Source organism: Elephantulus edwardii, unplaced genomic scaffold (genome assembly GCF_000299155.1).
Source record: "Elephantulus edwardii isolate Elephantulus edwardi_28Jun2011 unplaced genomic scaffold, EleEdw1.0 scaffold00067, whole genome shotgun sequence".
In the NCBI taxonomy this organism is placed as follows: Eukaryota; Metazoa; Chordata; class Mammalia; order Macroscelidea; family Macroscelididae; genus Elephantulus; species Elephantulus edwardii.
In genome coordinates, this window is record NW_006399817.1 from 4,102,499 (window position 1) to 4,116,067 (window position 13,569).

The window sequence follows — 13,569 nt, forward strand, 5'->3', positions numbered from 1 at the left end:
AAATGGAAAAAAAAACCATGAGGGTGATCTTACATCCCATTTGCAGAGGCATTTCCTACAGTTTGTTGTTACTCCTGCTTTCTTTCTCAAAAACCTGTTAAACAATAAATTGTACAAGAGCCCTGCTTAACACTGAAGGACTCTTCTGTGCACAGTCAAGTCTCAATTTCTTCCTAGCCCTATAGGCTTCCAGCAGTCCACTCTTACTGGTCACTTCAGCCTCTGGGAGTCCTATGGATTGAGCGCTATCCAAAAGGTTCTAGGCTGACTCCCCTCACACAGGTCTCACAGTTGATCCCCATAGGAAATGGATCCCATTCATCACCACTATTTATAAAGGGAAGCTCGGGGAGCTCTGGTGGCCTAGTGGCAAGAAGTTGCACTGCAATCCCAGAGGCATGCAGTTCTAATGTAGTTGAACATTAGATGCTCTGCTGAAGAATGAGGGGCAAACTCCTCCTGTACCATACGAAAGAAAAGAAAAGAAAAGAAAAGAAAAGAAAAGAAAAGAAAAGAAAAGAAAAGAAAAGAAAACACTGCAATCCCAGAGATAAAAAGGGAAGCTCTTACCTACTGCAGCTAGGTCTATCTTCTTCTTTTTTTTCTTTATTCAATTTCTTTTCTACCTCAGATCTATTTAACTGCCATTTTGATACCAATCTTTGTATACCTTCGACTCCAAGAAATACATTAATATAATCACCTCAAAGCCCCTTCCACTTTGCTACAAGTGAGGAAGAATTATGACTCATTCTATCCTCAATGGTGACACAGCATTCTAACCATTGCCTCCTTAAGGAATCATCACTTGTGGCTCTTCAACTTTTTTCAAGGTTGAAGATGGGTGATTATTAAAGCTAACAGACCTTGTTCTACCACCTCTTAGTACATCCTGAACAATTGTTCCATTTTCATATCCTTTTATTCTGTGGAGTAGCTTAACACATGTAATATTCTCCATTTGGAAGTGCTTCCTCTCTCCTAATTAACAGGGAAAGTTAATTTTAACATACAGTTGTGTATGATTTTGGGGGTTTTTTTTAAGAAAAAAGGACAATAACAACAATTTGAATCTACTAAACCCTGTAAAGATGATAGGGTGCAATGTCACAGCTGATATCAAAAGCACAGACAAGGCAGAACAGGAGCTGAATGAATGGAGCCTTGACCAAAAAATATTTCATGAAGAAGCAGCAGGTTCCAACAGATCTGCCTCAGTAGTTTGCTCTGATTCCTTCTTGATGATGTCAGTGAAAACCTGAAACATTCCTGTTGCATTCCACACACCGGAGAACAAATCTATATAAACTTTATCTCCATTTTGACACTATGAACAGAACGCCCACCATAGAATTTCCCCCTCTCTGGAAACACCTAGCCATAGTGCTATCTGTAACATGAACAAAACTATTAACCTGGTTCCAGTTGCTGGCTCCATTTCTCAGTTTAGGGTAGAGAAAGGGGACAAAGGAAAAGCTTCTTCTCTCTGTGTCTTCACAGGGATTCATGACAGAGTCCTTAGAAGCTGAAGCATAGAAATCCAAGAGTGTGGGCCTAGTTAGGAAATCGCTGTGCTGCCTGGATTTTTCCTTCAGGAGGCTTCAGGCTAAGCGCAAGCCACAGGCTTAGCCAGGAACCCTCTGTGAGCTTGGCTTCCAGGCGTCCTGCTCTCTACAACTGGAGGTCTACAAAGCACAGTGTCTACAGAAACAAAGAGAAGTCTTCTAGTGAAATCCCTCCTTTTCCCACAACCCTGTTTTTGTGGGAGATTTTTGGGGGTTTTCCCCAGGAGCAAGGTAAAGAAAAAAATTGAACTAACTTGTTCTCATCAATGAATCCATTGTGTACTTCATGGTCCAAAAAGGTGTGGAGGTGGTGGTGTGTTCTCTCTCTCCCTCCTTCCCTCCCCCTGCCCCCCCCTTTTCTGTCTTAAGTGACTTGGCCTCCTGCTATGGGAGGAAATGGCTGGATAGACAAAGCCCAGCTTTCTTGTTTGGGATTTAGATTTTGATAAAATCTATGGGTTTATAACTAAACTCTTTACTGGATATGTATTCATTCACACACTTTAAACTCCCTTGGTGCTCCTCCCTTTCTCCTTCCCTAACTCTTCACAGTAGCAACAGCTGAGCTCCAGAACATTACAACATTCCTTATAAATGTGCTAAAGCATTATGAGTGGGGCATAGTTTTATTATTTTGCCAATAGAAACAGATGCAAGGTTACCAAGGTACTACCAACTCCTGGCAAAGTCCATACTTAGCATGGGCAAAGCTTCTGAACTAAATTCTAGAAAGTCCTTATGTACATAAAAATTAGAGGAGCCTTGATGGTGATGACTCAGTACTCACTTCTATAAAGTTGAAGGATCAATCCACCCAGCTACTTTGCAGGACAAAAGGCTTTATAATTGGCTCTATGAAACATTATAGCTTAGAAAATCCTATGGGACGGTTCCATGGAGTCTAGATGAGTCAGAATTTATTCAAGGGCACACCACAATAACAATTAAAGGACTGGGGAGGGAAGTAGTCACAGTGATTTGACTGTTTCTCTTCTTCTCACTGATGATTTGGACAGATTCTACTCCCAATCCTGATTCAGTCTAAGAGTAACTGGAGACAAGACAATTCTATGCATTTTTCAACAATGTGCTGTGACACTGGATCTCACACAAGAAAATGAAGGTGGACCCCTTCCTCACACTGTAAAGAAAAAGAAAATAGATCACAGACCTAAGTGCAAGAGGGGAAACTATAAAATTCTTAGGAAAAATAACAGGAGTAAATCTTGATGGCATTCACTGCCGTGGAGTGGGAAACAATTCACAGCTGTTCCTCCAGCAGGTTTCTGGGGGTGTAATTCACACAAGAGAAGACTGCCTGCTTTTCTCCTTTGGAATCATGGTGAATTCATATCACCAGAGAGGTGCAGTCTTTGGGTTAGTAGGACAAATTCTGTAATGATTACAACACCAAAACTTAAATTAGACAAAGATATGACACCAAAACTACATGTGACAATTTGTAATAAATTTGACATTATAAACATTAAAAACTTTCATACTTCAATGGAAAACATAAAAATGTAATAAAATAACCCAGTGAATGAGAGAGAACATATATGGTAAAGAGCTGCATTTAGAATATACAAAGAAAACTACCATCAATAATAAAAAGACAACTCCATTTAAAAATGAACACTGGACTGGAACAGACATAGCATTTATCATCAGGAAATGCAAATAAGAACAATAATGAGATATCAACTTTTACCCACTAGAGGGAGATCTGGTGGCTTAGTCTGTAGAGAGTTGTACTGTTAACACAAAGGTGGAGCTTCTCAGGCAGTTCAAATCCATCAGTGGCTCCACTGGAGACAGATGAGTAATCCCTTGCAGTATGATTTACAGGCTCCTGAAAAGCCATCCAAGAGTCAACTATAAGTCAATTTCATCTTGATACCTGTGAGTTAAGTAGTCCTTGAGTTGAAAGGAAATTGTACTGTGTAATGTGTTGGACTATTAACAGCAAGTTTGATGGATTTCTCACTCCATGAGAAAAATATTGGCAATTCTTTCTCTTTAAAATTTACAGCCTCAGAAACCCAAAGGAGGGTCACTATAAGTGAGATACAACTCAATGGCAGTGGGTTTGGTGGGTGTTTTGGTTTTTTTTATTTGGGGGGGTTACTTTGTTGGTTTTTAGAATGTCTACAATCAAAAAGATAGGATATGAAGAATTTAGAAAAGTTATTGATTTGTGCATTTAAGGTATGGTGTTGGCAAAGAATAGTGAATCATGTATCAATAAGCAACCTCATTGGTATCAGCAGTCAGGAGATCGGGAGACATCACATTGTGCAAGTCTGCTGTCAGGGATCTCTCCAAATACCAAAAAGCAATGATGCCAGTCTGAAGACTAAGGTGCGCCTGATTCAGTTCATGGCCTTTTCAATCATTTGCTATGCAGATCTTTCATTCATAGGCTTGCTATGAGTTGCCTAAGATTCGACAGCATCTAACAACAACATCATTCATATTATGTGCATGCAAAATATTGCTGAAGATCATCCCAAAATGGCTAGAACCATGCATTGACAGGGAATTGCTAGAAATTCAAGCTAGGTACAGAAGAGGCCATGTTGTTTTTATATGCTGTCAAGTTGACTACAACCTACATTGGCCCTATGAACAATAGCTGTGAACCTTGCCTTATCCTGAAACAACCTCACCATCTATGACACACCTGGTCCCATTACCACAGTCACTGTGTTAATATATTTCATTTGGGGTCTTCTTCTGCACTGACCCTCTTCCCATTTGCAGCATGATATTCTCCAAGATTTGGTCCTTCCTGGTGACATGCCCAAAGTATATGAGATGGAGGTTCAAAATCATGCTTCCAAGGAACAACTTGGTTTCACCTTCTATAGGACAGACCTATTTGTTCTCTTGGAAGTCCTTAGTATGTTCAATACTCTTCTTCAGTACCACAACTCAAAGTCTTTGGTTCTTCTTCCATCATCTTTATTCATTGTCCAGCTCTGAGATGCATATCAAGCAGTTGAAAAGATCATACCCTGTATTAGGCATAATCACCTTTTACTAAGTGAAATAACTCAGTCTTGTGAGGACAAATGCTGCATAAGACCACTATTGAAAATTAGAGGGATAACTGAGAAAGCTGTTTCAAAGGGAGAGTAAAGGGAAAAGGGGTGGAAAAAGGGAAGGAAAAAAATTACTAAGATAGCAGAGGTTAGTGGATGAGGTGGTGAAGAAATAAGAAAAATTCAATGGATACTTGAAAAGAGGGTAATTATATCAAATACATTATATGTGAACAATTGCAAAAAACACAATGTACATACATGAACAAAACAAAATGTAAATGAAAATTTGTGTAAAACACAATATACATGCATGAAACAAATGTATATGAATTATTATGTACAAACCAATAAAAATATTGAAGGAGGGAGTAAAGAATAAGGTGCACCTGATTCAGGCTACGGTCTTTTCAATCACTTGTTACGTATCTGAGAGCTTAAAAATGAATAAGGATGAAAGAAGAAAAATCAATGCCACTGAGTTGTGATATTGAAGAAGAGTATACCATGAACTACCAAAATAATGACCAGATATGTCTTGGAGAAAGTGCAACCAGAATGGTCCTTGGAGATGACTAGGCATCATTTTACCTACTTTGAACATGTTGTTAGAAGCAGCTATTCCTTGGAAAGGTACATAATGTTTGGAAAGGCAGAAGGTCGGCAAAGGAGAGGAAGACCCTCAACCAGAAAAAATGACATGGTGACTGAAGCAATAGACTCAAGTATATCAGAGTTGATGAGGACCGTGCAGGACAGGACAGAGTTTGATTTTTTTTTTTTTTCGTAGAATCACTAGTTGTATCAACTAGATAAAACCTAACAACAACAATCAGAAGAATAAAAAAAATACTGTCTTGGAAGAAGTTCACACAAGATGCTTCGTAGAAATAAAGATAGCAAGATATTGCCTCATGTACTTTGGACATATTATCAGGAAGGACAGGTTCCTGGAAAAGGACATACTGCTTAGTAAAGTATAAGGTCAGTAGGGGGAAAAAAAGACCTTCAATGAAATTAGTTGACACAGTGATGGTAACGGCTTCATATCTAAAGTTCTTAAGGTGGCTATGAGTTATAAGTGACTTGATAGCTTCAACAACAGTAGTTAAAGTAGAGTCAAAATTCCTGGCTGCAGCCTGCTCCAATTCTTCTACAAGAGCCTTTCCTTGTCTCTAATAAACTTCCAATTGACGTATTTCAACAAATAGACATAGTCCAGGATGTGCTCACCAGATTGTGCCAAGAAATCTGGAGGACTGTTACCTGGCCAAGTAACTGGAAGAGATTCATGTTTATTCCTACTCCCCAAAAAGGTGATCCAACACAATGTAGAAATTATCTAACAATATAACTTCTATCACATGTGTACTGAAGATTACTCAAAAATGACTAGAACAGTACATCAACAGAGAACTGTCAGAAATACAAGTTGGGTTTTAAAAAGGCCAATAACACCAGGCATATCATTGTTGATATCAGATGGATCTTGACTGAAAGCAGAGAATACCAGAAGGGTGTCTATTTGTGTCCTAACTACTACGCAAAGGCATTTGACCATGTAGATCACAAAAAATCGTGGTTAATATTGAGAAGAATGGGAATCACAGAACATTTTATTTTGCTCATGTGAAACTTAGACCTAGACCAAGAATCTATTGTCTAAACAGAGCAAGGAAACACTGTATGGTTCAAAATCAAGAAAGGAGTGACATGGTATCCTTTTTCCATACTTTTTCCAATCAATATTCTGAACTGATAATTTAAGAACCTGGGCTTTATAAAGAAGAATGTGGCATTGGGATTGGAGAAAGACTCAGCAGTATCCTGCATCATACAGATGGTATAATCTTGCTTGCACAATGTGAAGAGGACTTGAAACTTACCGTAGAAGATCAAAGACTACAACCTTCAAAATGGACTACATCTCAGTACCATTTAACAAAAATCTTCACCACTGGACCAATAGGTAGCATCGTGATAAATGAAGAAAGATTGAAGTTCTGAATTATTTCACCTTACTTGGAGCCATAATCTACACTTTTGGTATCAGCAGTCAACAAATCAAAAAATGTTTTTACACTGAGAAAATCTGCTTGGTGTCGAGAACATCTCCAAAGTGCTAAAGAGTAGCAATATCATCTTAAAGATTAAGGAGCACATGATACAGGTGCTTACTATGCACCTAAGAGTTGGACAATGAATGAAGATGACAGAAGAAGCATCAATGCCTTTGTGTTATGGTGTTGGAGAAGAATACTGAATATCCTGTGGACTGCCAAAACAACAGATAGGTCTCAAAGAAAATGCAACCAAAGTGCTCCTCGGAGGCAAGGAGAGTGACACTTCATCTCACATACCTGGGGCATGTTGTTAGGAGGGGCCAGTCCTTGCAAAGGTACAGCATGATTGGAAAGGTGAGGGTCAGCCAAAGAGAGGAAGACGCTCAAAGAGCACATTTTAAAAGGATAAGTTTTATAGTATGTGAATGACATCTGAATAGAATACATTTATAAGTATAGAGAATGACTAACTGAGAAAATTACGCTACCTGATATTTGGGAAAAAAACAAAGACGAAAAATTGGGGAGTTAAATCCAAGATAGGGATTTCCATTCATTCTGGGAAAATGCATCAAAATCTCTGAAAATAAAGATAATCAAATTAAGGAACAATATACCCAGAAAAATCAAACCAGAAGTCAGATTAGGTTAAATAGAATGAAAAAATAAGCACTTAATTGCTTAAAGTATTACGGGCTGAAGCATGCCAGAGATGGTGAGGTTGGCATGGGACAGGACAAGACTCAGGTTTGTTAGTCGATGAGTTGTTTTGAGTTGTAGTTTATTTGATAGCACCTAACCTCAACATTTTCTTAAAAAGAGACCTAGAAATTTTCCTGAATAAAATTGGCTCCTTCAGGATAATCAACTATAGTAAGCCAAAAGGGCAGCATTTACCCAAAAACAAAGTTAAGAAGGCAGGAAAGGACAGGGAAACTAAGTGAAGGAACATGGGGAATCAAAAGTGGAAAAGGGGAGAATGCTCACACACTGGAGATTACAGTCAATGTCACAGCATAATTTCTACATAAAGTGCAGAATGGTAAACTAATTTGCTGTATAAACCTTCATATAAATCATGAAACACTATTTCTTTAATCCACTGAATTGCACATTTTTGTAATTATTTTTATTATTTTTTTATGTGTGTCCCATCAAATCAGATCTGACTGGTACAGGAGGAGATTGTCCTTCCTTCTTCAGCAGAGCATCTGGAAGATTTGAACCATGAATTGCACATTTTAAAAGGATAAGTTTTATAGTATGTGAATGACATCTGAATAGAATACATTTATAAGTATAGAGAATGACTAACTGGGAAAATTACGCTACCTGATATTTGGGAAAAAAACAAAGAGGAAAAATTGGGGAGTTAAATCCAAGATAGGGATTTCCATTCATTCTGGGAAAATGCATCAAAATCTCTGAAAATAAAGATAATCAAATTAAGGAAAAATATACCCAGAAAAATCAAACCAGAAGTCAGATTAGGTTAAATAGAATGAAAAAATAAGCACTTAACTTGCTTAAAGTATTACGAGCATTTGGATATGGCTTTTATGGTGCTCAAAACACGTCCTGCTAGGAAGGAAGTAGAAGCCACAGGCACCAGCCATGCCTTCCCTCCCTGGAAGTGACTTCATCTCTGATATGTGAGTTTAATAAGATAAGCAACACAATTTTTTTTTCAATATAAAAGTATTATATTTCAGGTAATACAAAAAATTTTGAGGAGGAAGAAAACCTCAATCTTGCCATGTAAATATAAAGTGCTAATATTTGGCAACATTACGTCTGTGTACATTGCTTTCTGTACTCACGCTCACACTATACATACAAATTTGTATCCTTCTTTTAAATCCACAAGCAACATTTTCCACTTTTTATAAGAGGAATAAACTGTAATGTATGTTTTCAATCTTTCACTATTACTAACAAACCCCAATTTTTATTGCAAGGAAAATGTCGAATACAAGCTTTTGGTCACATTTCAAATGACTGCCTTGGAATGGAACTCGCTTTATAGTCAAAAGATAGGAAATTATTTCTTAGTCTTTACCAATTCAACTCACTGCTGCTATTGGTTCCAATAGCAATCTTCCATTGGGCTTCCCTTTCGTGTGTGTGTGTGTGTGTACCGTCAAATCAGATCTGACTGGTACAGGAGGAGATTGTCCCTCCTTCCCCGGCAGAGCATCTGGTGGATTCGAACTGTGCCAGGCTGTACCTCTTAAGGGACAGAGACTGCCCATCTTTCTCCCACTGAGCTGCTGGTGCAGACACAGCTTTTGGGTTGAGACTATGTCCCCAGAGCTCTCCAGTGCTTATCAAAGCATTACACTCACTTACATATTAAGAGCACTATATAATATATTCATCTCACTATGAAATATGAGAACTCCTTAAGTAACTTTTAATCCTCTTGTAGAAAATTATACTAAGAATCTCATTACAATGTTATTTATGATAGCAAAAATTGGATGAAAAATAAATACCCATGAATAGATCATGATGAATTCTTTCTCAGTCATTAAAATGGGTAATTTTGAAGACTATAAAATGACAAAGAAAAATTATTTCCATGAATGTTTAAGTGAAATGGCCTGTATTTCAAACACCAATTTGCTTGTGAACTCAGAAATACAAAAACACATATGCAACGATTATGTCTGGCTTATGGGGTTATGGGTGATTTTATTTTCTTGTTTGCACCTTTATGTACTTTCAAGATGGATAATTTATTACTTTTATAATTTTTTTATTATGGTAAAAACATAAATGAAGCAATTGCCAATTCAACATTTTTACATGTATAATTCAGTGGCACTTTTCATGTTGAGCAACCATTATCATTTTCTTTTTCCAAATCATCTTATTATCATTAACAAAAATTCAGGGCTCCCCTTCTTCTCATTTTTTTAAAGATGCATCAATCTAACAAATCATTCCCACAAGTAAATTAACTTTCAAAGAGAATGGAACAAATCCTTTGGTATCATTGTACGGTGTATACGGAAATGTTGCTGGTCTGGCTTCTGGCTCCCGTCTTGCTGTTTTCTAGGTGTACTTTCTGTTCAGCATTTGACTAGACTTTAATTTTCTAATTGTTCTGTGAAGGAATCTGAGCACTAAATAACTCTAAAGTTCTAATGAGCTGGAATCTGTTCTCTGAGAATGCCAGTATAGGTCTGTGTTTAAGCCATGTAATAAGCATTAACAGTTGATTCACATGAGAAAAGTATCCAAGAGAGAAGTCAAGCACAGAGGAGAAAGGGACTCAGAGCTACACATCTATCTTGAAATCCAAACACAGCCCTGCTTCAAGGAACTCTCAGAGTGCAAAATTCTTGGACAGAAAACAAAGTACAGCTAATATCTCTGCCTAGTATCTTTTCAATTGATAAGTTTCCTGCTATACTTCTCTATCATGACCCCTGCATTGTCCAGTATTCTGCTTTGCTAAAAGCTTTGCTTTTGGCATAACTTTTAGATTAACTGAGAAGCCAGAGTCAATGCAATTGTCTGGACTTCACAATGTGGAAGCTGTTCGTGGTGGCTCACTCAATAATCAGCCATTGACAACAAGCTGAATTACTGTGAGCCTGGATCTAAAATGTTAGTTAAATAATCCTTCATTTGAGGAGCTAAGTAACCTTGGACTTTATTTCTTTATAAGCAGGTAGGGAAGAAACTACTCTTGTCTTGTGTTAAAAATTAGTCACTGGAAGAGCAGCTGAGACGTTCTGACTCCACAGTACACAACAAACTGTAAGAATAAATATGTTACAGCCAAAAAAAAAAAATTAGCGAGCATGGGTTACCAAGGATGGAAAGTCAGGCTTACCATATTCTTTCCGTTCCAGGTTATCATCATACCGTCTCTTATTACACACATTAATTATGCAGCTGTGATCAGAACTATCTTTCTAGTCAGCATGTGCCCATAAGGACTTATTTAGCAGACTAAGTCCAGTCAGCCTAAATAAAATTGCATAATAAATCACCTCCAAAATGTAATGGCTTAAAACAACAAGGAGTTGGTCTCACATTTGTTAGTCACAAGACTGACTTTGGTCCGGCTGATCTAGGATAAGCAAAACTGGGAAGCTCTGCTCCCAGCTATTATTGGTTGGGCTATAGGCCTGTATGTTCATGCTGAAACTCAGTCTGAGAAAGTAACTAATGCTTGAAGGCTGATTCCTTTTAAAACCTCTTTCATGCCACATCCACTAATACTCTCTTTGGCCAAACCCAAAGTCAAGGGTTAGGATATGCAGCCCGAGTGCTCCTTGGAGACAAAAACTTCATCTCATTTAGTTTGGACATGTTGCTAGGAGAAGCTGTTCCTTGGAAAGGGACATCATGCTTGAAAAGGTGGAGGGTCAGTGAAAGAGAGGAATACCCTCAACCAGGTAGATTGATACAAAGACAATGGGCTCAGTTATGTCAGAGATTGTGACAATTGTACAGGATAGGACAGGGTTCAGATTTGTTGTTCAGAGGCTTATTATGGGACATACTTGATTCAACAATACCTAACAACAACTGAGACCATGCATCCTGAAGCTGGGAAAATGACTAAAGATAACAGAAAAAGAATCAATGCATTTTGAGTAATAGTATTGGAACCTTGTTGTTGCTGTGTACCTTCAAGTCAGAACCAACTCAGCTGACCCTCCAGTGGATTTTCAGAAGCAGCTGATCACACAGGAGGTGGTAGATTTGAACCACATGCTTTTGGGTTGGCAGCCCAATTCCTTGCCACTAAGCAACCAGAGTTCCTTGTTAGATGGAAATCAGTTCTGACCCTGTGGGGTCAGAACAATAATCAACAGCCCATCAGAGCTCCCTAAGTGTTGGAGAAGAGTCCTGAATATTCCACAGGCTTCCAAAAGAACAACCAAGTATGTCTTGAAGAAAGTGTAACCAGGGTGCTCCTTCAAGGCAAGGATGATGAGACTTTTGTCTCACATTGAGCTAGCTTGTTGTTAGCAGGTGTCAGTCCTTGAAAAGGACTACCTGCTTGGAAAGAGAGACTGTAACAATGGGTTTGAGGGAAGCAGAAAGGATGAAGATGCCACAGGGCAGGGCAGGGTCTGCTGTTCACAGGGTCGCTGTGGGTCGTAGTCAACTCAGCAGTACTGAACATGAAACAACAACTGATTATTCTTCTTCTGAGTTCTTCTGGTTTTCTCCTTGGCATCTCAGCCAATGATTGGTACCAACTAGTTTATCCTCTTGCAAAAATGACATAGGGGAGGCTGCATCAGCTCACCTTCTTTAGCTTCACGTGAGGGGAGAAGAGTTGCCATGAGTCGCAGCAGCCTAATGTGGACTCCTATAAGGCCAGACACACCATTCACACTCCAAACATTTCTACCAAGTCTGACACTAACTGTCCACTGTATTTGCTGGTTCTCTGCTGAGTTCAACAATTCATTGCAAAGGCCACAGAGAACTCACAGACAATGCTCACAGCTGTGGAAATTTTTAGGAAAGTAACAAGTTACAACTCAAGGGCAAGAACACTCAAGATGCAGTGTTTAAATCAGAGCAGCCACTTTCTTCACTCATGCCCAAAGGCAAGCCTCTCTCAGAACCTCAGTCTCAGAGTCTTGTTCTCTGCCCTGCTTGGGCCAGTGTTCCAAGGCTGTTTTATAAATAGAGATTCTATTTAAGAGGTTAGCAATGCACCAATCACTAGCAAGCACAGGACCAAAGTGCTCAGCTTTAGCTCCCTAGGTCAGTGAACCTAGCTCCCTGAAAAATGCCTGATGACACTCACTACACTATGAAGCTTCGTGCTGGAAAACACTCAGTTTTTTCACTCGATAGTTCTGGAAGTTCACCATACTGTCCCCCGCCAGTCTCCCGGTTGATGCACTGCACACTTGGCTCTTCTTTATTAATAGTAGAGGTTCACCCTTTCTGCCTATGAGACGGCCTGTTTTAAGCTTTGTAGAATGGCAAACCTGACAATCTGCATATTAATGTCCATATACCTTATCTGCATGCCCCACCCCAAAGTGCCATGTACTTTACTTACATTATTAGCAAGCTATCCAATCTCATTGACGGACCACAATCACCTCACATTTGCATAGACTTACCCAGTCATTGGGTAGAAGGTACAAAGACTATTTGTAATAATTCACTGCATCACCAAGACTATGAAATAATTCACTGCATCACATCACTCAAAAGAACAGTTGTAGACAGTTCGGCCCAACATGCCAACTGAAAATCGTCTTCACCACTATTAGAGGGGTGAAAATTCTGCAAAATAACTGTGTGATTTACTTCCTCTGCACACGCACTGGAGGGTCAGCTATGACTCTGTTCCTCCTCAATGGTAATGAGCGAGTATAGTACGTGTGTGTGCACGCACATGTGCATACATATTTTGAACAAAACTGTTGTTGCTGTTGTTATGTGTTGTCAAATCAGAACAGACTCCTTCACGGCTGACCCTCCGGCAGGTTTTCAGGGCCAGTAAATCACACAGAAAGAGTCTTCCCATCTTCCTCCTGTAGAAGAGCTAGTGGATGGATTCAAACCATATGCCTTTGGGTTGACAGCACAATTCCTTACCACTGAACCACCAGAGCATCTATACACATAGTTTTGTGTAGGGTGGTTCTCCCTCCCCAGTCATTTGACTCTTTATTATTAAAAAAATCTTGACTTTTATTATTTTTTAAAATTTAGCTTTCTAATGGCACCCTGGGCGCCCCCCACTACTTCCTAGAGCGCTTCTCAGCCAGCTCCTTCTCCTGGGCACTGACTGCCTTTCTGGTTACCTCAGCTACTGCCTTCCAAGGGCTCCTACTGCTGTTGCCATCACTGCTGCCACCACCGTCTGCACCCTCAGGGGACATGGGGTCTCACCTCCAGCGG

General features: G+C 39.2%; 1 protein-coding gene across 1 annotated transcript in view; it reads left to right on the forward strand.

Moving 5' to 3' along the window:
- Window positions 1–10,484: 10,484 nt before the first annotated feature.
- LOC102849216 (solute carrier family 52, riboflavin transporter, member 2-like) overlaps window positions 10,485–13,569 on the forward strand; it is a 3,743-nt gene continuing 658 nt past the window's right edge. Inside the window, exons 1-2 of the mRNA XM_006888469.1 lie at window positions 10,485–10,505; window positions 13,381–13,565. Of these exons, the coding sequence (XP_006888531.1) occupies window positions 10,485–10,505; window positions 13,381–13,565 (206 nt within the window). The remainder of the gene's footprint in view (window positions 10,506–13,380; window positions 13,566–13,569) is intronic.